General features: G+C 43.1%; 3 protein-coding genes across 4 annotated transcripts in view; all 3 read left to right on the forward strand.

Annotated features, from left to right (window-relative positions):
- Nucleotides 1–3722, forward strand: part of ubr5 (ubiquitin protein ligase E3 component n-recognin 5) — a 30237-nt gene extending 26515 nt beyond the window's left edge. Inside the window, exons 52-59 of one of the 2 annotated variants that reach the window (XM_070911579.1) lie at nt 12–72; nt 188–366; nt 508–592; nt 712–867; nt 1285–1398; nt 1584–1728; nt 1882–1967; nt 2955–3722. In XM_070911579.1, the coding sequence (XP_070767680.1) occupies nt 12–72; nt 188–366; nt 508–592; nt 712–867; nt 1285–1398; nt 1584–1728; nt 1882–1967; nt 2955–3167 (1039 nt within the window). In that variant the 3' untranslated portion in view covers nt 3168–3722. The remainder of the gene's footprint in view (nt 1–11; nt 73–187; nt 367–507; nt 593–711; nt 868–1284; nt 1399–1583; nt 1729–1881; nt 1968–2954) is intronic. The other variant, XM_070911580.1, reaches the window with a different exon arrangement.
- Nucleotides 3723–4598: 876 nt separating this feature from the next.
- Nucleotides 4599–12564, forward strand: LOC139290123 (protein LYRIC-like). Its single transcript, XM_070911816.1, has 13 exons — nt 4599–5238; nt 5492–5611; nt 6225–6306; nt 6735–6908; nt 7249–7299; nt 7507–7647; nt 8341–8415; nt 8541–8609; nt 8712–8857; nt 9773–9889; nt 9982–10089; nt 10330–10456; nt 11536–12564. The coding sequence occupies exons 1-13, from the start codon at nt 4909–4911 to the stop codon at nt 11598–11600; spliced, it is 1605 nt and encodes a 534-aa protein (XP_070767917.1). The 5' UTR covers nt 4599–4908; the 3' UTR covers nt 11601–12564.
- Nucleotides 12565–14234: 1670 nt separating this feature from the next.
- On the forward strand, nt 14235–23940 carry LOC139290720 (lysosomal-associated transmembrane protein 4B-like). The gene is made up of 7 exons (XM_070912570.1): nt 14235–14333; nt 15222–15333; nt 17423–17496; nt 17885–18007; nt 18219–18317; nt 19783–19878; nt 23860–23940. Exons 1-7 carry the CDS (start codon nt 14235–14237, stop codon nt 23938–23940), a joined length of 684 nt encoding a protein of 227 aa, XP_070768671.1.
- The last annotated feature ends 316 nt before the right edge of the window (nt 23941–24256 follow it).

Genomic DNA, 24256 nt, shown 5'->3' on the forward strand with positions numbered 1-24256 from the left:
GACTCCTCCAGGGAAAATGGAGCTGACAGCATATTGGACCTGGGTCTTTTGGAGGCTCCAGAGAAAGCACAAGTAAATTCAACATCTCTGTTTCCACTCCACTATACTGTCCCAACATGTAGTTATTCATTTAATTTCTGTTAATAATAATAATAATAATCCTGAAACACTTGTGCGGTTGTAGCAGCAGGAGAACCGTAAGCGTCATGGTTCAACCCGCAGTGTGGTCGACATGGAGCTGGACGATCCAGATGATGGGGATGACAACGCTCCTCTCTTCTACCAGCCTGGCAAGCGAGGCTTCTACTCCCCTCGGCCCGGCAAGAATACAGAAGCCAGGCTGAACTGCTTCCGTAACATCGGCAGGTAATGAACTGTCATATTGTTTGGTCACACATGAAGAGAAATTATATTAGGCTAATTTGGTCAAATGGAAACTTGATTTTACCAAAATCTTGAGAAGAGAAAATGACTCGCATCAAGTGAAACTTTGTGTTTTCTCTACAGAATACTGGGGTTATGCCTGCTTCAGAATGAACTCTGTCCAATCACGTTGAACAGACATGTCATCAAAGTGCTGCTCGGGAGGAAGGTAAGAGAAATTATGTTTTGGGTTTTTTTTATAATGTTTTTGCAACTACAGTAAGACGTTGAGACGTGATGTTGGTGCTTTTCAGAATGAAGTTGCTTAATCTAATTTATAATCTGCAGGTGAACTGGCATGACTTTGCATTCTTTGACCCGGTCATGTATGAGAGCCTGCGGCAGCTGATCCGCCATTCTCAGGCTGGTGAAGCAGATGCAGTATTTGCCGCCATGGACCTGGCCTTCGCCATTGACCTCTGCAAAGAGGAAGGGGCTGGACAGGTAAAGGACTACGCTGTCATTTTGTGACCAAATGTAGACTGAAACACTAAATGCTAACAAATGAATTCTTAGCCCGTGTTGGTCAGACTAGAAATAGCACTGCATTAGAAAAAACACAAGAGGTGCAATGACCTGAGCATGCTGCTAGACACACTGGTGAGAACCTAGGCGCAATCATTATAAAATAGATATGTAAAATATAAATATCAGTCATTTATGAGGAAAAACAACCAATGTTTCAGTTATATACATGATTTGCATCACTGAACATTGATATATATGGTAAACGTACAGCATGAGGTTCAGCTTTTGAAAGCAAAATCTGAATACTCTCAATGCCATAGTGGCAAGATGTCTGATAAATATGTTTATGCCATAAATAAAGTGTTTGTTGATGCCTCACTCTTCCTGGTTCAGGTGGAGCTTCTGTCTGGTGGGGTCAACATGCCAGTAACTCCCCTCAACGTGTACGAATATGTGAGGAAGTATGCAGAGCACAGGATGCTGGTGGTGGCTGAGCAACCTCTCCATGTAAGTCAGACACTTTTTTAAAAAATGTTACTCCCTCTCAATTGGCTGTGAATACTCAGATGTTCAGTGTTCCACCAAGCCTTATCTCAATGGCGTCTGCTTTTTGGAACACGGAGAAATGTTTTGTCTGTCACCAAAATGTGTGCGTTCACACCATTGATGACGTGTGTCTGCGTCTTTCATAGGCAATGAGGAAGGGTTTGCTGGATGTACTTCCTAAGAACGCCCTGGAGGACCTGACGGCCGAGGATTTCAGGCTTCTGGTCAACGGCTGTGGGGAAGTCAATGTCCAGATGCTCATTAGCTTCACGTCCTTCAATGATGAATCTGGTACGCTGCACTGTCTGGATTTTCTCTGCTCTGTGTCAGCGTCTGTCCTTTTTCTTGTCTTCTCTTTTCCGGCATTAACACAAAAATGAAAGATTTGCTTTTGTACATTTTCACTGTAACATATTAAACAAAGACTTGTCCTTCATCCAACAGGAGAAAATGCAGACAAACTCCTGCAGTTTAAACGCTGGTTTTGGTCCATAGTGGAGAAGATGAGCATGACTGAGAGGCAAGATCTGGTAAGTCTTTTCTGGTCATAATGATCGTTCAAAACAAAGACTCATCGAGGCTCTCAGCAGTTCAGTGCTTAGCATTGTCAATAATGAGATGAGGTACATTTCTTGAGACTCAGATTAAAATTTACAGCATTCTCTGCCAGGTCCCCTTGAACAAAGTGTCTCTGCTAGCCACATCAGTCTTATATTAAAGCACACTTTTCAAGTCTATTTTTGTGGAACAATTAAATTGTTTGACCTCATTGCATGTGTTTTAGTTTTAGCCCTGCTTGCAGAAGTGTTAGCCAAGAAATTGTTCGGTCAGTTCAAACCACTTAAGTCTGGTTTGGTGGCTTTGAGGGGGCCACTACTTTTACCCTTTTAAGTCTGGGCATGTCACACTGACAACATGTTATTGCACAACCACCTTACACAAGACCCCCACTGCAGTCTGTAATGGTTGCACCTGTTGGAGCTGCTCATTCAAAATGGTAAAACTAACCGGAGCAGTTAGGTGTTAGTTTCATTTCTGTTTCATTTCTGTTTCATTTCTCTCACTCTTTCTTCTGCTTCTTCTGTTTCTCTCCTGTGCCCTTGGTATCACCTACAGCATACATTTATTGTGCGAGCTCTAAAGAATCGGGATATACATTAACTGAAACTCTTTTCATGGGCTACAACCTTATTTTTATGTACGTGCAAGTAAAATATACTCAAATAAATGCCTTTTTAATATGTAATGACGTGCATGTGGCGTAGCAGGAGCATAGGCTTCTACAGAGCCACAGCATTGTTTAAATGACACATTTCTGTTTCAATTGAAGGACATCTTAAGTAGCAGAGTTACATCCTGTGGAGACGAGCCTTTAGTCTGTTCAAAGTTGGTTCAAAGCCTCTCGTTAGCTCTTTTTTTTTTCTCCTACTCATCCCAGGACACCCTTGAACATCATGAAATACAGTGGTCCTTAGAAGGAAATGGCAAATGGACCTAATGGTTTTCCTTGTTCTCAGGTGTACTTCTGGACCTCCAGCCCTTCTCTGCCAGCCAGCGAGGAGGGCTTCCAGCCGATGCCCTCCATCACCATCCGGCCTCCAGACGACCAGCACCTCCCCACAGCCAATACCTGCATCTCACGTCTCTACGTGCCACTCTATTCTTCAAAACAGATACTCAAACAGAAACTCCTGCTAGCCATTAAGACCAAGAATTTTGGTTTTGTGTAGAGGTTCGACAGGAAAGAGTTTAAAAAAAAAAAAGGAAAAAAAGAAAAACATGTTTACTGTTGTGTAATATTTACCTAGCTCCATTTTTGTAGATTTATTTTTTTGTCTATACAATTTTATGAAATTCGACATACTGTCGCTATCTCCCCAGGCGGTAATATTTGTTTGTGTTGTGAACACAAACAGCTTGTTATTTTTATTTCAATTTTTATTGTTTTTCTTTTTTTCTTTTGTGTTTAATGAAGAAGAGGTATACAGTCCAGAACATTCCTGCATTGGCACTGTAAAATGTAAAGCCCACAGCCCTGCTCTATTGGCTTCAACCTTTGCTTCCCAGGAATGTGGTTTGACAGAAAGCTGTCTGCCGAAACCCAGCCAAAGATGACAGCAGTAGAAGTATTTAAAAGAAGAAAAGAAAACACACTGTGATTATACGTTTTTTTCCTTCCCTAGAAAAGTACTATCACTGACAGTTCACTGCTGCCTTTGTGGAAAGTCCTCTTTTTCTTGTACAGGGGGAGTAGGGAATTTCAAAATAAACTTGGATGCAAATAAGTTGTCCGGTCGTGTTTTTTTCCCCCAGTGTTTTATTGTTAAGTGTTGTGAGAATTGAAATTAATGTGACTAAGTGTTGACCTGCTACACACCAGATAGGGTTATTAAATCTGTTGTCTACCCCAGCCCTTCATAGTTTCCTGGGTAATAGGTACTTTAGTATTATTAGTAGTATTTTAATAATTGTGCTTATTAGCTGATTTGCACTAGATTTGTTGTGTATTTGCATTATATAAATAAAACAAAATGTAGAAAAAAAAGTCTTAAAGTTAAGTTTTACAAAATAACCTTTGTATTGCTGGAAATATAAAACTACACAGTTAATGTAATAGTGTTTAACAAAGCATTTGACAAAAGACACCAAAAACAGGCTGGTTTTTGAAGTAGGACTGAGTAGGATTTTTTTTGTTTTTTTTAACAGAAGGCTTTGGCCAATCAGCATGGGAGAAATCGTAGCCCCGCCCATTTCATTGGAGCTGTCACGGCCCATTTGTGTTGCCTTCAAATGGCTTTCTGAAAAAAGTACTTTCGTGTACCCGGTCAATAAACCTGGGGAAAGTCAGATTATATGAATACCAAAACATCGGGATGTGTGTTTTATGGGGTTAAAGCACCTTGTCAACAAGTGATGTCTAATATGATTCAACAAATAACAGAATAAAGCAAAGCTGTGTCTTGAGCATAATCCTCTTCAGTCTGCCACTTAACACACATAGTAAATATGCTATCTTCAAAATAACGATAGCTAGGAAAACAATTATTGTGGTTGTTTAAATTAGTTTTTTGGATATCAATTACAGACGCTTGAAAACCCCACTTTACAAGCGACAGTGAAGGCAACGCTTCTCCTCCAGTCAAAACGGAGCCATATGAGGTGAACCTGCTTTACTCGTGGTCACAGTGGATGCATTGTGGTCAGCTAACGGTGGCATATTATCTTACGATGATATCAGCTAGCTTGCCGGCTAGTTAGCTAACTTAGTTTGTCACCGCAGTCTTTACAAGATTTAGCTAGCTGACTGGCTGTCTGGCAAGGCCGATGTTGCTGGCGGAAGAGGGGATGAAATTATTGTCTTCCATCATGTCGAAGTCGTTCCGTTATTTTTAGCTAGGACTGCAGGCTAGCGCAGCTAATAGCGGCAAGCAAAGCGTGACTAATCGGTCTGTTGTTTGAGAAACAATACAAATGGAGCAGTGGCAGGACGCGGCCTCTCAGCAGGTCAAGCTGCTTACAAATCGTCTGAATGAACTGTTGTCCAGAGGCCTGGAGGTGCTGCGCTCCGAGCTCGGCGTGGATTTGGGACTGAAGCCTGAGCTTATTCCGCCATGGGTGATCCTCTTAGCGGCATGTACCGGGCTGGTGCTGATGGTCGCTCTATGGGCCTCAGCCTGCCGGTCTCTCTTCAAAAAACGACCTGCTGTAAGCCCCGTTGACGACGGCATTGAAATTAAGCGAGGTGTCAGTAAACCTGTCAAACCCGAAGAACCGAAGAAAAAGAAGAAGAAGGCAGAAAAGGCACGTAAATGAAACCCAGTCTACACCTTTTCCTAGCTTGATAGCCGTACCGTTAGCAGGGCTAGCTGTCAAGCTAACACCACAGTGACAGTTGAGTCTCATGTCGTGGCTAAGACCATATCTAGCTTCAAGCTAGTTTTGACCTGGCTGTGCTAGCCTAGGATGGTGTTACATGTTGAATGCTTGGAAGGAATATCGATGAAAATTGTCATGGCCCTCTACATTTCTGTTCTTCCTCATATGTGCCTTCCAGAAAGCCCAGTCAAATGGGAGAGCTGTTGCTGAACCACAGGAAGAAGCCATTGTGTCGGAAGAGATAGTGCCACATCACCAGTCGCCCCCACCAGAAGTCAAGGCTGAGAAGGTTGCAGAGGTAATTTGCTGTACCAAAGACATATAACAACACACACACTGCAGCATGGTGATGTGACCTGAACAGGTTATGTTTGTAGAAATGTTTGCGCGTAGCTGCCGTTGCTTTTAAGTCAAAACCATCATTCATTCGGGTCCTCTTCAGTGAAAATCAGTTGAGAAACTGTCATCCTGTAGTGATGTAACCAGGCCAGCTGCCAGTGTTGGGTTACAGTTTTTAACTCTGCAGATGCAGCAAAGTCCTGGAGGATGGCTCCTGGTTTAGGACAGCACGAGGTGTAGCCTTTCATGGAATTCCACCCTCTGAATACTACAAAATAAAGCAATCTGTGGTCCTAAAGGTGCTGGAGTCAGAAGATGTAATTGTGCATACACTTGAGAGAATAGTGCTTACAGAAAGGGCATGTAACAGATTTAGTGGATGTAGTTTCACTTATAAATAGTCATGTCTTGAGCGTGGTGATTTGATTGAGTGTCCATGGTTGAGTCTGCGTGCTGTTCATACATACATACAAATCATACTGTATGTGCTGCATAGCATCTCCATTTTTGTTTTTGTCAGATACACTGGCTTTCCTTTTCCAAATGCATGCCCACTATTTCTCTTCTTCCAGGTAAAGAAGTCCAAGAAAAAGGCCAAACAGGCTGTAAAGGAGACTAAGACGGTGACTGCAGATGGCAAAGAACCAGAAGAAGGTGAAATATTATGTTTAATTAATATTAAATATTATTATGTTTTTGTTTTTTGTTTTTTTTCAATGTGATTTCGGGTATGTTATCACTTATTTGAGGAGGCCTGTTTTTTGTTTTTTTTATTGAGCCGGCATTTTCAGTAACCAGGCCATTGCACGACATAGGGAATGACTCACTTCTCTGCTGTTTTTTTAATTAATTTAAATGTGGCCTTGGTTAAAACAAAAAAACAACTTGATTTATATCTGTGAAATGGGGTCTGCCTTATACTCTTTTTCTCAGCAAAATATATTAAGTATGTATTTTAATAAAGTCAGCATCTATTCCTTTATCCTGCCTAATCCATACCATATTTCCTCACTAATCCCATAATGAACCCTTGCGGTATTTTGCAACTCAGTTTCACAATGCACTCAATGTTACTTTTTCAGGCACATGGGAGACCAAAGTCAGCAACAAGGAGAAGCGTGAGCAACGCAAGAAGGACAAGAGTTCCAGTGATGGCTCATCCAGTCCTGGAGGAGGGGACACACCTGTGAGCACTCCCCCAGGGCAGCCCAAGGCCTCTGCAGCCACCGCACCTGCCAGCCAGAAGAAGAAAAAAGGTGGCTCTTAAAACCATGTATAGTTTCATTTAGGTTGTGGGTTTTTTTTTTTTTTTGAGTTTTAATAAGGGCAAAAGAAACACAATGCACAAACCCTCCTGGCCATCTTGGATAAACAGCCCATTATGACACGTAGAGAGAGATATTTCTGTCTGTTGTTCTTTATAGGCTGTTGTTGTGTTCGATTGGTCTCTTGTTGATGAGGCAGATTATAAATAGAGGCTTTAGGGGAATTGAACTGAGTCTCGAGTGAGTTTTCCCTGAAGTGTTTGTTCTCTAATAGGCTCTCATGGATAGTGTACCTGACATATATTGACCTTTTTTAACTCTGTCTTTTCAGGAGAATCCACAAAAGCGAAGGTAGAGAAGGCTGAGGCTATTGTGTCTCAAGGTAATTATCAGCAGAAAATTCTTCACCCACTGACTGATTTCCAGCTGAGAAAGACACCCCAAGCACTGGTCTCTCATCTCATCTGTCTATAATCTTTAGTCAACCAAAGGCTTACATGCTTCACTGAGACCTCCTGTATTAGATGTGTGGCCAACCTGATCTGTGATCTTTCTGGCTGAGTACCAAGTGTTTCTGTCTTGGTTTCAGTGAACAGCAGCGAGGTGGCAGCGGTGGCTGCTGGTGTGACTGACGTGGCTGTAAAGGTTCTTGCTCACACAGTCGCTCCGAAGACAGGCCCCTGGACTATAAGCAGAGAAGCGGCGCCGGTGTTGAGAGCGGACATTGATGGTAAAAATGGGCTCTCGGTTGTTGAACGCTACATGCTTCAAAGCTTTATCAAAAAATTTGAAAGCTTTAGAGTAGCCACTAAATGGACCTAGGGATGAGGTTGTTTTCTCAACCACTGTCTACTTAAAGTGAGGACGTGAGGTGTAATGGCAGTCTCGTGTTGCCTTTTACATTGAGAATGACCCCAATCAGTTCCACACAATGAGGTGTGCAGGTTTTAAATGGAAAAAGAAAAAAAGAGAAGATGACTGGTGTCATATTGATGCAGAGTTTAGGGAACAGAATCAGTAACAGCAGAGAAAATGACGCATTGGTGCTTCATGTGATTAATCAACTGAAGATATTTTGGGTTTGGACTGTTGGTCGGGCGAGACCAGACATTTGAAAACAGCCATTTTCACTATTTGCTGACATTTTATAGACAAATTGATTAACTGAGAACATGAATGACTGATTGATTGATAATAAAAAAAAAGAATCACTAGTTGTTGCTAGACTTTATACAGAAAGATTTAACTCCACACCTGTTTTCATTCACCACCTCTCAGTTAATATACAGTAAGAATTTCAGCGAAGTGAAATAACTTTAATGACAACGGTCCTCCACTGAGTCTTAGGTAAGTTAGTTGGTTGTGTTGAACAGTGACATCGTAGCATCTGTAAAATGTGTGTGTGTGTGTGTGTGTGTTTCAGAGTCGTGGACTGTGATTGAGAGGGGGATTCCCACAACAGAGCAAAGTCTGGTGTCTTTAACTGGACTGAGCGCTGGTAAGCGTTCAGCAAGCTGATGATATGACGAGTGGAGGCTTAGCCTGTCTCACTCCCCTATATGGCACAGTTTTCCAAATCATCCCCTGTGGATGGCAGGTTGAGTTATTCTTGTGTCTTTGTAGAGCCCCAACCTGTGAGGGACCTGCCTTGGCTCAGTCAGCCTCGAGTGGACGACGAGTGGTCTGGACTCAGTAAGGACAATATCATGGTTTTCTTTGCTCTGTTTAACTTTGATGTAATACTCCTTTACACTTTACACTAACTATTTTCTGACTGCCTGGTGTGTCTCTCAGATGGTGGTTCAGTCGACCCCAGCTCTGACTGGAACGCCCCCTCTGAAGCCTGGGGCAACTATGAAGAGCCCACTCCTGAGCCCCCTCCCGCTCAGGAGCAGCCCCTCCCTGAGCCCGCCAAGGTTAATCTGCTGATTGGAGCGGCTGTAAGTACACCCGGGCTTGGGGGGAAAAAAAACCCTAAGTATTATGAGAGTTACCTGGAAATTTTCAAAATAAAAACCCAGTAACTGATGAGTCCCCGGGGTGCAGGTCCCAGGGCAGCTTTCCTGGCTTTTTCCCCCCTGACTGTGGCCCTGCTGCTCATAGCAGTGACTCAACATCTGAATACACACACAGCCTTTATTATGCTCTCGTTCTTTATTTAAGAATATTACAACCCCTACAGAGCCATGGTTCACCCAAACAGGTGTGTTCTCTAATTGTGGCGGATCAGACCACTCTGGATGTTTGCAGACTAAGCTCCATGGCAGACATTTTAACTTGCCATAGCATGAGAAACACTGGTGTAATTACGATATGAATAGCACAATTGAATTCTTATAATGACCAGAAGTGTAAATAAAGTGGCATTCATTGCTGTGTCAATGCTGTTTTTGGTACCACCACCAGATGGCGCCAGAGTAACAGCTTTTCAAATCCTGCACTTGCTGGCTTTAACAGAGGGCTCCTCTGATTTAACATTGCACACAGTGATGGACAGTTGCATACAAAAAAGTATCAACATCGATTTAAAAAAAAAAAAAAAAAATCCTTTTCCTTACATACCAGACTTTTGTGTAAAATCACTGGATCCCCTTTAAGTTAACCAACCATACAGCAGCAGTGGTGGTATGGTTACAGGAAACACTCAAGTGTTTACCGTTCCGTCCTTTTGTTCCATACAGTGCATAACAGTGGAACACAGGTCATTGCATCAAACATTTTGATTACATTTTGTTATAGTTACAGTTTTCTCTGTGATTTTGCACGTACTCACCCTGCTGTGTTTTTATTTTGAGCCTCGTCTCTTTTTTTTGTGTTTGTTTCTGAGTTGTGTTTTATCCACATGTGTTTGTCAGGATGATGATGAGGACGAGAAGGACAAAGGAGAGACCGCCGCTGATGGAGCAGCTAAAACGAAAAAGAAGAAAAAGAAGAAGAAGAAGGCTGCTGAGGAGGGAGGAGCAGCTGGCCAGGTCACTACAGTCTTTGACATTTCTCAAGTTGCTTTTTGAATTCACTGCACAGTTTGACGTAAACTTGGCTTGTGTCCTTGTGTCCTGTGAAGGGCGAGGAGCCTGAGAAGGAGGCGCCACCTGCAGCCTCGGTGAAGAAGCAGCCACCTGTTCCGGAGAACACTGCTGCCGTCCAGCCTGTAGAAGCAGCTGCTGTCGAGGTGAGTGGTGCTAACATCTGACACCAGAGCAGATCCTCTAATGGGCCTTTTTCTGCATGATCCATGAACTTCCTGTTATGTCATATTTAACATTAAAAAGCCCAAATTACATTGACATTAGTCATGTAAATGTGAATTTGCCATGTGCAGTATTTTTTGTTTTTTTGGATTTCGACTGCTTCATTCATTCTTCCCTTGCTGATGTGATCGAGACTAACCAGGTTTCCCTTTTTCTTATAGGCCAGAGTGGAGCAACCAGTGAAGGACAACATATCCCAGAAACCCCCTGTCACACAAGTGCCACACAAGCCAACTGATGGAGAGCCCACTGCCAAGCAGAACAACCTTTCTGCTCCACCACAACAAAGTAAGCCCATCAGCCATCAGCCATACTGAATGTAATGTAAAAATAGAGCTTCCTGAGGCAGAGTCAATCAGGGGAAATATCTAAGTGAGACTTTTCTGACTAATATTGCAATGTTTGATTGAGGCCGGTATTGATTGTATGTATATTCACTAGCATGTGCCAAGAAAGCATCTTGTCCAGAGGCTTGTTTCTGTCAGATTATGTAGTCGCTTGATGACTTGTTGGGTTGGTACTAGACCAATCGCGGCTCTCTCTTTCATTCCTGTCAGCTAGAGAAAAGTCTGCTACTTTAAGCTATGAACGATTTACCTCAAAGTTAGTAAGATATTACAATGGTGGCCCTCCTCCTTGTTGCTAGATATCTCAGTGAGACTCGTTGTGTTGGTTAGTGATTTATGGAGGTGGAGGAAGCGATTCAGGCCTGACTATACATCATTTACTGTTATTATTATTATTATTATTATTATTAATATTACAAGATGTCATGTCTGTCATTTTTAAATGCCCCCAATCAGCTTTTTTTTCCCAGTTTAATTTGTTTATCATTTTATATGACATTAGGAAAATCAGTGTGGGATATTACTTACTGATATACTTTATTTCTCCCATTTATTTAATTGACCCGTGAATACTGAGAATGTTTTTCCATATCGGCCAACTTTTACAATGTCCAACCACTTTGCTTTCGTGTCGATGTACAACTTAACACTATGGCATTGTAACAGCTTTCTGAAGCTAAACCTGAAGACTCAGAGTTATTATTCGTATTTAAGCCGACCAGAGGCAGATTTATTTAACTTTCCTGAAGACGGTAATCTGTGCTCAGTTCATGCACATTTCCTGGCCTTGTTGTCCCCGTATCATCATCTTTCATGTTAGATCCACACTTCATAATGGTAAGAACAGAAGTCAGTTCTATCTGTTTTCAGCAGTGAAGCGAATGGATGTGTGATCTTCCCTGACTTGAAACAGCCTGTTTGGCGTCTGTGAAAGCTTGAAAATGTCTAAAAACACGTGAATCACATGTCTAGAGTCAGTGTGACTAAGCTCCCTCTCCCCTTTTCTTTGCGTTTCACCAGAAAAACCTGAGGAGAGCCAAGCACCCAAGCTGGCAAAGAAGAAGAAGGCGAGGAGAGAGACATGAGACAGAGTCCACTCTGCAGACCTCTGTATGCAAAAGACTTCATATCCTGTTTATGCAACACCTTTTGTGACAAGAACTTTGAACTAAGGTCTTCATGATGGATTTAACCTAAAACCTGTCTGGGAATTGAAACATCTTTTATACATGTCGAGTGTCAGTTGATGGATCATTGAAACCTGAACTTAGATGCAGTGCAATCTAATGTAATGCGGTGTTGATGATTTTTAAGTATGAATTTGATACTCTTGATTCTGTCTTCTAATTCCACTGACTCAAATAACTGATTGAAAGAGCTGTATTGTAGTAATTAGACATGTAGAAAATAACTGATCATGTTTAGAAAATTCGATGTTGTGGTGGCTAACGACTGGAGTTTACTGTGTAGAGAACGAAAACGGTGGACATGCACCGGGTCACGCAACACTGGGCCGCGATGTTTGAACTGGCCTTTGCTTTTTTGCAGTCTTTTATTTTGCTCTTGCATATGTGAGCCGTGGTGGTACAGCGAGCGGAGAGATCAAGTGCTTGTTTCGCCGTCGGCCGCTGTGGCTCAGCCGGGTGTGAACGTTTTGTGACACAAAATGAGACATGAGCATCGTCGGGTGCAGAAAAGGGAATCATGTCTCTGCTCTGTATTTCTTGCGTTCTTATCTGTGACTACAACATTTCAACTGACTCAGTCCCATCTGGTTTGTCCCTGGTCTGATGTTGTACTGCGGTGTTTCGAGATGACCGTTTACTTGCTGCTTTTTTTTTTACTTTCCGCGACTGCTTTGTGGCCAGAGCCGCGTGGGAGCCGCTGATCGTAGATGTATCGTTGCAATGTCATCATCTGTCATCTTTCATGATTTTTCCACCTGTGGTTGATTCGAAAGTCTTCAGAACCTTTTGTAAAACCTGTTTGTAATAAAAGAAAAGCTAAAGCCATATGTAAAAAGACTAAATAAAGGCCCGTTTTTCTATATTTGAGCTTCTTTATGTGGTTGTTTGTTTGTTTGTTTGTTTTTAGGTCAGCAGCCCGCTACTGTGTAATGATTTAATGAAACAGGGTGACATGGACGAGGTCATCTGTGCTGTCAAAGAAACGATGGGCAAATGACAAAAGCCATCAGAATAGACAACTTTCCATGAGCCTCAGGGCTGCAGGCTAACCTTTGGGAAATAAATACTGCTACAACACAACAGACTTGTGTGGGGTAATCAGAAAAGACATTTAAGTATGAGTGCTTGATATTTTGGACTGAAATAAATGGACTGCTGGGGTAGATGCCCTGAGAAGTAGGTCCAATTCTTCTTCAGAGGGAGAAAATGCCGCAATGCTGTTGAGAGACACAACCAGTCATTTCTAGATTAAGACCATTTAATTTAAGCTTCCTCTCTGTAACTTTCTGGAACTCACGGGTTACATCACCGGGTTTGATCCCATCTAGTCACCAGCAGGAATCGTTAATGCGCCCTCATCCAGCTGCGTCAAGCTGACCACAGTAAGGCCGGAAGCAGGAGGAGTTTTGCCTGCAAAAATAAAAGCGTAACGTCAAACTTACCAGGCTTTTTCATTGTACACAGAGGGGTTGAGACGGTCTAAAGTCCCTGAGAACAACTGAGGCGCTGACATGGTTTACAGAAATACACATTGCATTACCTCATGTTCATAATCTCAGTTTGCTTACAAATGTTCAAGCACAGATGAGCCTAGCCTTTGGTGGGTGGCCATGCTGGACGTTTTGCATTATGCCTACTGGGTGTTAGACTAGGTGCTATGACTGTACTGTACTTGTATAAAACAGAAGAAGGATTTTAATGTACCTATCTGTACTAGCGGCACTCGTTATTTTTCCTATTATCTACCTGTCAAATAGTTTTTATGGGACTAACTGCATCACAATCCAGCACATCACGTGACGTACAGCTGAATGATAGAAATTAAATAATTGTGGGCTCTTTGATGGTGTTGTGCATGTGGCCTATTTACACGACTATGTTACCGACAAAAACACCGCAGAGGGGAACTAAGTTTTATGGTTCTTTACTGGTTGAATCCAAACTCATCTCCCCACACACAGATCAATACGCGCCTAATAGCGCATGCGACAACGTATTACTAAAACACAAAGTAGTCCCTTATTATAATGTGGGCTACACGGTACAGATGGCAGCATTTTTACTTTTAATTTTAGACTAAACAATCGATTAACTGAGAAAAGAAATGGCAGATTAACAGATAACAGACAGGCTTTGTTCAATATCTAACATAAAGAGCCTAATAGCGAGATATGAACCAACTTATAAACAGCATTCATATAATAATTGAGAGAATGGGAGGTATTAACGTTGTTATACTTAAGAGTAAAAACTTCGTCAACGCGAATTTATGACCGGGGATTTGTTTTGAAACCGGAAGTGATATTGTCCCCCGTGTGCGCGGGCTTGGCGCCAGCCGCTCCGCTCCGTTAAGCCGCTCAACGGTGATAAGTAACGGACAGGTCGGAGGCGGCCGCATCCTGCTCGTCATTCCTCCGCGAGGGACCGACGCTGATAGGACAGCGGCGTCAGCTTCTTTCCACGAACGCCGACATCGTCTGTGGAGGCTCGCGCAGCTGTGACAGAGCAGACGCGACGACGACGACGACGATGATGATGATGATGTCCCCGTGGGACCGCTGGTACTCCACAAGCTGCTGTCTGTGCTGCCATGTCCGCACAGGAACCATCATCCTGGGGGTCTGGTACATGGTGAGCACCGCCTACCGCCTGCCACTCACTGCACCCGTGTAGACATGCAGCATTCACTCTGTGTGCAGGACTGTGTGATGATGCTGGCTGTTAGAGAGTGTGGGGCATTATCATTAAAACCATGAATTTTTACTTCCACAAAGGGATTGAATTTCTTCTCTTATTTAAATCCCAGCAAACTTCAAAGCATATCATTTTGTTACAGTGCAAGTTACTAAGGTGTGCTCGACTTGTAGAGGCCTCTAAAGGAGGGCTCTGTATGTAAAACTGGGCATTAGTCACTGAGTTTGAGGTGGGCTTATCCTCCTCTACATCACTGATTATGCCATGATTATGCTTAAGATTGGGAAGCTTTGCCATAAGCAATAGCTCAACGTGCAGGAGGGGGTTAACTAAACCAAACACCACATGTGGAAAAATCTTCTCTCCGCTCCCTATGAATAAATTAGCACTTGGCCTCTTCAGGTAGCAGGTTTTGTGTCAGGACGACTATTGACTGCAGAGAATTTTCCATTACATTCACCTGATCAATGGGGGAGTATGAGTCATCTGCATAATGAGCCGCGCCGGCCAGACCGAAACAAAGGCTTGTGTATGTGCCTGGACTTAAAGCGGTTACTGTAGATGTGTAATTTGAAACAGGATAGGGTTTAAACATCATTATTTGGGTTTTTTCTTGAGTCACTGTCTGTACATAGTGTATATAAAGAGCACATCAGGATTTCCCTTTGTTACTCTGCAGCTCGTGAAATATAGAAATCTTTACAAGTCAGAATACCTTCAGCGCCTGCCCATTTTCATTCTAACTGTCTCCTGCCCATATTGCCCCCCTACCCCCGCCTGTCCATATTGTTGACTTTATCTACCCATATGTCCTCTGTCCCTAAGCTCATCAATGCCGTGGTGTTACTCATCCTGCTCACAGCGCTCAGTGATCCTGAGCAGTACCACCTGACCAGCGCCGAGTTGGCTAATGACCTGGATGTCATGGATGACGCCAGTAAGTAGCCCAGTAGGCCAGTACTTTACAGTAGAAGTAGTCACGACCAGCTGAATTGTTATGAACTTTTGTATTCCAACATCTTTGCTGTTTGTGTTGCGTATAATTACATTTTATTCAGGTGAGCAGCTTGATAGCATTCTGTAAGAAGACTCCACTGGGCTCTGTAGTGTTTCTGTTCTACCTGAAACAAAATCTCCCACAATTGGCTGTGACAGATGACTTAATCTCTGTCTCTCCCTTAATGGGCTCAATAAGGCTGTCAGCTGACTAATGGAATGATTCAGTGTGTTATTAGAGGGACCTCACACACTTGTCTAGACGACGGTCAGCACTTGTTTTTAAATCAAACACCCGAAAGCCACAGACGTCCATCTGTGCAGAGCATTTGAAAAGCCTTCTTAACAGACCAGGTGTACTCTGGAACAGTCTGACAGGTGGGCCACAGCACACGCTGCTGGTAGCCTCTGGTTGGGAATGACTGTATTGTCCCAGCTCCAAGGGATTAGGGGTGCCCTGTGATCCATTACTGCAGGCTGGAGCAGCCGCTGCCAGCCCTGCCTCAGGAACACACTCAGCCTGAAAAATGACTTCTGCTTGTAGGAACAAGAACACTGTAATGTAGCTTAGTCCTTTTAGCGCGCTTTAATGTTCATTCAATTTGACAAACAACAAGCTGTAGCGGCAGTTGAGTGGTTTTTGATTTTTTCTTTTTTTTAAACTTCTGCCACTCCATATGGGTGGGGAAATGTGCAGCTAATTCCGCTGAATAATAAATCTGATAATTAACTAAAAGTGTTTCAGGATTCTTTCACCCAAATAAGTCAGCGTGTTTGAGACTGTGCTTTTGTTGAGAGAGGCACTGCTCATTATTTTTGGTGCGCCGGCTCCAAATTATAATTCAAAACGGCGTGAAAGCCATTAAATCCTCAAAACAGGACATTAAGCCGTGTATATTACTCTGCTATTTTGTTGTTGATGGTGAGCACTGAAGGGACTGAAGTGTCGGATTTCTTGCACCATGTCACACTAATTCAACTTTTTTGAAATGAGTCGTTTGACATTTTGGGAAATATTGTTGTTGGCATGCTTGCTGAGAGTTAGGTGAGAGGAGCGATGCCACTCTCATGCCTGTGCATTAAGTCAGGAGGCGATTAGCTTAGCTCAGCCAGCGTGAAGACTGGAAGCAGTGGGCGGCTAACAGCTAGCATGTCTCCTTCCAAAGTTCAACACTTCTAAAGCTAACCAATTAACAGCCTCTGTTTGCCAGCATAGTTACAGCACATTACACCCCGTAAAACGACAAAGTTTTGCTTTACATTCCTCTGTGTCCAAATTAAACAAATTAGTTTGTAATTAAATTAGTGGTGTTGGTGGGCAGAACGTGTTATCTTTGCACGGAGCCAAGCTAGCTGTTTCCCACTGCTTCCGATATTTATGCTAAGCCAGGCTAATCTCTCAACACTCCCGGCAGCTTTTGTTGGCGACATAGCTCTAAAAACCTGCAGTAAACTACCTGCTCATCACCAAATGACAGGCCGACAAAGTCAGTGACTAGCTGGTGAACATAGTGGAGCGTTTAGCAGCTAAAGAGCCAGATATTTCCCCAAGAAGCTAAAAGGCGAGTGAATATTGGACTTATGTTCACCAAGTGGCCAGATACCACGTAAATGAAGGACAATGTTGCTCCGTGTTAGATGGATGTGTAAACTGACAACTTTTTGCCAACAAGTTTGCCATATCAACCTAAAAGGCTATTATACTGTGTGCCAGTGTTGTGTTCACGGCTTGCTTCCACTGCCCCGAACGGCATTGCTCAGCGCCATCCTTACGTAACAGAATGATTTGTTCTGTCATGTTGAGTTGATATGAGGCCAGGCTGACACGGAGCGAATGATAGAGTAGAGGTTAATTCCTTGTCTGGTTGACAGATGCGGCTTGTTCATTTATCAGAACCCCCCCTCCAGATCGGCTGAACACGATGTTGTAAACATTTTCACAAAATTTGATTTGGAACTGAGCGTGCCTCAACCAAAGTGACCTTCCACTGACCACGCCTGACTTTTAACCTCACCTCTCTCTGCCTCAGACATGTGCATTGCCTCTGCGATCTCTCTGCTGATGATTCTTATATGTGGGATGGCAACATATGGCGCATACAAGGTAAACAAATGATTCATTCGATTTTTCTTTATGCTGTTATACCTGCACAATGCTTGCGGATTAAAACTAAATGTACTGCGCTCTTACACACTGATTGTGTTAAGACTGCAGAACTCAGACAACCTTCAAGTGTTTATTTCCATAACATACCTGGTTTATTGATGTCGGCAGACTACTGCTGTACACACTTACACTACATCTGTTTTTGAAAACGTAGCAAATCCAAATACCATCCCTCCTGTTTTATTACTTTAAACACACCGCAATCTCCCTGCGACCCAGTTCCAGCTCTGATTTATGTGCGCGGTTGAGCTCGGCTTCATTCTCTGCTCTCAGATACATATATCAGCCTATCCTAAATACCTAAAACACATATTTCTGTTTTCAGCTGCGTGCTGCCTGGATCATCCCATTTTTCTGCTACCAAATATTTGACTTTGCTCTCAATACCCTGGTCGCTGTCAGCATTGTGGTTTACCCAAACACGATACAGGATTACCTGCAGCAACTGGTAAGAAACCTCGAGTGTTTTCCTCAGTGATAGAGCAGGATATTGACTTTTTTTGTGGTTCATAAAGGTTATTGTAAGCATTTGACATGTCATGTATCATTTCACATGTTAGTATTGAATGATGTACAGCTAAAGCTGCCTCTGCAGTCTAATCAGAAGTGCTCCTTCAGCCCCAAAATGAACTCTCTGCTGCTTTGTGACTCCCATGCAGCCTGATAACTTCCCCTACAAAGAGGAGATCGCTGCTCTCAGTAATGTGTGCTTGGTCCTCATCGTGCTGCTCTTCATCGGCTGTATTCTCAGCTTCAAGGTAATGTTTCCTTACCTTCATTTACATCTTTTCTCCATACGTTTAGCAGCACTTATATAGTTCTTCACAGGCTCACCAGGCTTGGTATTTGCAGCACAAACCATTGTCATTATGAGCATGTTAGCATGCAGCTCAAAGCAACGCCGTGTCAAAGTACAGCCTCACAGAGCCGCTAGCATGGCTGTAGACTCCTGGTGTTGATAATCTGTTTGAGGTTTGTGTAACTACAGATGATGATCAAATATGCGGTTGTGGTTATGGTGCAGCTCTTCTGACAACCAATAATAACCAATGTTAAATCTGAGATTATAATACAAACTGCCTTTAATGGCAGCACGTTGATGATATGGTTTGGACTGTGAGAGATAAGGGCCTTTTTAGAATGGAAACCCCATGTAATACCCACAGAATCTGTACTTGGATCAGCATTTTTGTGAAGTCATTTCTGACTGATGGAATCATTTCCTTTGCGCAAGCAGCATCACTATCGCTCTGTCAGTATCATTTGTGGTGAACCGGGAGCTAAAGTGAGTGATCTCTCTGGCTGCAAATAGATCCCCGCAGGTTCCCGTGGAGGCCTTTTCAATAACCTAGCTTTCAGAGCATTAAAGCGGCTTCTTAATTGGGTTATTATAGATGTTAGAGAGCTCAGTCTGGCTTTGTGCTAGCGGATGGCTGCAGCAGATGGTGTTGTGTTTGGCCGGGGAGTTCCAGTAGCAAGCCGCCTGCTGAGAGCCAGATGATTCAGGGATGACAGAGAACAACAGGAACTTGTTTTTGCTGCTACTCTAAAGTGACGTATAACCCTCAGACAGAATCTGAAAACATAGTCTGAACTGAACGGATTACTACCTGTATTTCATGTGAGTTTTCTTCAGTGTCAGTGAGAGTTTCTTTGAATAACTTTTATTACATCCTCCTATGCACTATGAGACATGATGCGCATGTTGTCACATGCAGGAAATACATGACATGTTACACTTTCACCACTGATGACCTAATTATATTTTGGAACACATTTGTGTTTTGAGCTAAATGCTCACAATAACAATGCTAATGTTAACCATGTTCTCCATCTTAGTTTAGCATGTTAGCATGCTAATTAGCTCAAAGTGCAGCTGAGGCTGATGGCAATGTCACTAATTTCTGTGGGTCTCTATTTAAAATGGGATTTTTGACCTCGTGATGGCGCTAGATGGAAAGTAAAGGTTTTCCCAAAGTTAATACAATGAATCCTAAGAGAGACCTGAATGTCTGTACATAATTTCCTGGCAATCCATTAAACAGTTGCTGAGACCGCTAGCGTGGCTAACAACCATTTGTGTGTCGTCATGTTAACTTTCACTAACCACATAATTAATTGCTCACCATAACTCTAAGCAGTATTTCTGATTGAGCTGAACAATACATGATACTGACGGTATGCAGTTCAGGCCTCTGATCTCCTCTTTCTGTCTGATATCAGGCCTACCTGGTAGCGTGCGTGTGGAACTGCTACAGATATGTGAGTGGCCGGGGTGGTTCTGAAATCCTGCTCTACGTCACGACCAACGACACCACGGTAAGTCACCTCTGGTGATCTGTATTCAATCATGAGACCCATGTCCCCATGACGACTTAAAATCAGGGTTATCCTGTATTTTTGTCATTGTCAACTTTGTTAACTTTGTTAGTTACCCTGCCTTTTCGTGGCGCTGACCCCAGGCCCATTGGTTCTTAGTGAAACAACATAAAACTTATATGGGCGGACTAATACACATTTAGTGCACTATTGAGTGTTTAGGGCAGTGGGATGGTGCACTACAATGTCCACCCTCGTAATGACGGAACATGTCACCCAGTGCAACGGTGTGGCTGGTTGGTGATTTTAAACAACAATTTAGCTCTATGGCACAGAACTATAAGATATATCGGGCTTTGGTTACCCAGGCAGCACTTGTTAATAGTATCAAATGTTGTTGCTTTTGATATCGTGAGACAGACAGATCTGAAGAGCTTTGACACTGGGCCGAGTCTATGCTCTGTTTAGCTGTTCAGTTTTCTGGGAAGTCGCGCTATACCGTTAAACAAAACCTGTAGAAACATTTTCTACCTACATTTCTTTTCCTGTCAGACCACCTGCGTGAATGTTAATCACATTTTCCTATGAGCTGTTACAAACACTCAACAATTGCCTGAGCACTCGCACTTCAGAACCAATAATACAGACGTTCCTCGCATGCAGCGTGCAGCTGAACAAATACTCAAATCATCAGCGTTAACGGTAAGAGAAATATTTTAGTCTAACAGATTAAAATCTTTGGCAAGCAAAGCAAATGATTTACAGGTCAACAGATATTAATGAAATGTACAAGTGAAGAGGAGTACATGACTTCACATCTCTGTGCATGTGTGCAATATGTTACCATATTCATCGTCCATTAAACTATCCTTTAGTTCCATATTGTCATCTAGAGATCCGACATAAAACAATATCTGATCTTGATGTGCTGCTTTCTTCCACTTCCAAAGGCAACAAAACATCTCCTGTGGAAAAATTATTTCCTTATTGAATCCAGTCACGTTTTCATCCTCTGCGTGGGTTTCCTCTTTGCTCAGGCCAGTCTGGCAGCTGTAAAGTCATCACGTTGGGGGAGGAAGGAAGTATAAAGTTGGGCTGTGGTAGCAGGTAGTTTTTTGCAGGATAGTATGGATGAATGAACAGACTTTGGACAAGAGAGATGAGGCTCCACGCTGGCAAAGTCATTACGATGGTGGCTGAGGCACAGCAGTAGTGCAGTAAGTGAGCTCTGTCTGGGTGTTTCTGGGTCTCCTGTTGGTGTCCGGTGGCCGGGGCCTGGCTATCTGACCGCTGCAGCCATGCTGCCCACGCACGCATTATAACTACCTATACGCTGACAGAAGGGAGAAGAAAAATGAGGCTGGAGAAACCTCCAACGACCTGTTTTGACTATCACGAAATTCAGAGCAGTTAAAGCTGTGAGAAAATGTATGTTTTCAGCCCCATTACTGACCTTGCAGTATGTTGGGTTTCACAGGTATTTTGAGAAACACTTTACTCCTCAGTCTGCAGCTTAAGGCTCCTCAGAGTGTAACATTCCACACAATTTGAAACAATCCGCCACACTGTGTGGCTTTATGTGATGTTTTGGGGTTTTTAAGACACAGACACGCCCACAGGCTCCTGATGGGTAAAACACCTGAGCTGTAAAGAGAGAAACAGGAGGCCGCTCTCCAGCTCACTGACATCATTAAAAGTGCCAGAAAAACAGCAGCCTGCCCCTTTATTTCCTGACGTTAGCCTCACCTCTGCAGGTGTGCTTTTTCAGTTAGAGCCGGGCGCATTCCATTAGAGCTCCCCACAGACCGCAGGCAGGTCTGTGGCTTTTGGTGAGCAGCTCGCATGGCTGTACCGCAGTTATACAGTGGTCAGGTCAAAGGTCAACTAATGCCTTCCATATGAGCTGAATTCCTGGACGTACAGAACAGTCCCTCACACCCACACAGCCAGGTGCATTACATGGCAAGGAGCACCAATAAGTAACCATGAAATGCATCATAGAACAAAATGAGCACGAGTTATAACCGATGACAGTGGCTAACGTGATGTCCGTCGCTTGCGGATTTTAGCTAATGCTGATGCTAAAACTCCATGAGTTGATTGAAAGCTCTGTCTCCAGCTGTTTTATCTGTTCCATTTTAAAATTAAAAAGCCTGCGAAGCGGTCTTGAAAATGCACGTGGCTATATATACACAATATCGTGCTAAAAGACTGAGGCTAAAGCTACATCCCGTCCTGTCTTAATCTTCACCAGTTGGTCTATAGAAGGCATGTACGTAAAATCAGCAGCATTGTCCGCGAAAAATGCTTTATTAAAATGTGATTTGCTCAAACATAACCCCTGGAAATGATGCTAGGTTACTACTGTAGGGACTGTCATTGACAGGCCTGCCCTGCCAAGTTGCGGTTGCTAAGATATGATTGGACAATCTCTGTTCATGGGCGGTGTGTAGCGAACTGTCTATTAGCCAGCTGCTCTGATGTTTCTGGCTTTCAAAAGTCAATTTCTAGCCAACAGTGGAACAAAAACTTCTTTGTTAGGCTCCTCCGCATCTACTCACATTTTCAACTTCTCAACATCAGTACTGGAAGTGAATGAAGAGCCATGAAAAGCCTCACCCTGAGGCCAAGAAAAGCAAAGGATTAGGAGGTGTAGTTATTATTATTATTATTATTATTTGTGAATGGCTGTATATTCACCCCACAAGATGTTTCTGTCGGCTTCTTATCGATCATGTTTTGAGAATGTGTTTTCGTGGTTTCTGTCAAGTACAGGCCGCCACAGTCTCGAGCGGGCATCGACCCATGTGGGAGGATCTAGTCACCTGGTAGAGGCCGTTAAAGGTTATTGATTACTTAATGTCCATGTCGTCCTTGAAAGATCAGAATGGTTCACCTTCACAAAGGAAAGACAGAGTCCGTCTGTGTGGACTGAAACCCACAATGGCTCATTGTTTATAACCAGGTCAGACACATGGTGTTGTTGTATATGAAGTCAAATGAACCACTGAGAGAGGTGTCAACAGCAAAACCAGAACGCTGCGTCACACTTAAGATGTTCTGACTCATCACAGTCTGAGCTTCGCTTCCCGGTCGATGTCGATTACCTGAGAAAGAGACGAGCAGAGAGGAAGCTTAGATTCACACGTCTGATGGAAGGAAAGGCTTTCTTGTGAATGTCGTAGTGACGTGTGAACAGGTTTATGGCAAACGTGAACCAGTTGGCACAAATTGCTGGACGACATTTTCCACTGACACATTTCTGCTCTTTGGAGGGTGAAGCCAAATGTAGCAGCGGTCACCACTTGCCCTACTTTTACCTTTTGGCTGTGAGGGATGAATAATAGAAGATGAATGAGCAAACCTGCCCTCTCTAGTTAGACAGCTTGTGTACAGCTAAATCTGGATACCAACACCTGCTGTGGGTTTTTTTTTCCTGTGGCAGAGTGTCCTATATCTTATTCATCACCCACATTATTCGGGACACTCTCCATGTGCTTCATTTCCTTTTGGTTGTTCACTGCTTGGCTACACTCCTCCAGACCAAAATGCATCTCTGATCAGTTGCTGCAGCATCCCACACATCATGGAAAATCCCCATCACCATTTCTCAGAGCCCAAGTAGACATATTTAAATCTCTTGTTTTATCTGATCAACTGTCCAAAACCCAAAGACATTCAGTTTACCATCATAGACGACTAAGAAGCCTGCAAGTATCTACACTGGACAAGTTGGAACCAGTACATTTGGGGCATTTTGACAATTAATCCAGTATCAAAAATGTTGCATAATAATTTCCTTTCAATCGACGAATCAATGAATCCATCAATCCTTTGTCTCAAAACCCAAATATAGCGAAGCTGCTTTTAGGTTGTGTGCTGTGCAGGCCGGTCTCAATATCTTGAAACGAAAACCGTCATTTCATTTTATTTATTCTTATGTATGTATTTTTTTCCTCTTCTTTCCTCTTTATCCACCAGGTGCTGCTCCCTCCGTATGATGACAGCGTCAGCGTCCCTCCCAAGCAGGCTCCTCCACCTTACACCACCGCCTCAGCATGAAAAACATTCCCAGCATCCTGCTGACTGGACCCTGCTGTTAATAAAAACCCCAGCAAGATTGATGCACCACACTGCCTCTCCAGCGGACAGTATATTCATGGATATGTTGTCGCTACACTCACACACCTTGCAGTACACCCATGGAACAATCTCACACACATATGCACATGCACAAGCCTCCACCATTGCCGTGACCTCTCATCCCTTCCTGTCACTCACTGATGAAGTGTCGTGTGTCTGTTTTCTGTTTAATTCCAGAAATGATGTGCATTTTTATGCATTTGAAGCTGGGTGTAAAAAGGCACTAGAACGTTTC

The sequence above is a fragment of the Enoplosus armatus genome, chromosome 9 (assembly GCF_043641665.1).
Source record: "Enoplosus armatus isolate fEnoArm2 chromosome 9, fEnoArm2.hap1, whole genome shotgun sequence".
Taxonomy (NCBI): domain Eukaryota; kingdom Metazoa; phylum Chordata; class Actinopteri; order Centrarchiformes; family Enoplosidae; genus Enoplosus; species Enoplosus armatus.

Bases quoted from the DNA above. Each gene is read 5' to 3' on its own strand.
- LOC139290123 (XM_070911816.1), top strand. From the start codon at position 4,909: ATGGAGCAGTGGCAGGACGCGGCCTCTCAGCAGGTCAAGCTGCTTACA. The intron at 5,612-6,224 runs GTAATTTGCTGT...CTCTTCTTCCAG, and splicing joins AGGCTGAGAAGGTTGCAGAG to GTAAAGAAGTCCAAGAAAAA. The intron at 7,300-7,506 runs GTAATTATCAGC...TCTTGGTTTCAG, and splicing joins TGAGGCTATTGTGTCTCAAG to TGAACAGCAGCGAGGTGGCA.
- LOC139290720 (XM_070912570.1), top strand. From the start codon at position 14,235: ATGATGATGATGTCCCCGTGGGACCGCTGGTACTCCACAAGCTGCTGT. The intron at 18,008-18,218 runs GTAAGAAACCTC...ACTCCCATGCAG, and splicing joins AGGATTACCTGCAGCAACTG to CCTGATAACTTCCCCTACAA. The intron at 18,318-19,782 runs GTAATGTTTCCT...GTCTGATATCAG, and splicing joins GCTGTATTCTCAGCTTCAAG to GCCTACCTGGTAGCGTGCGT.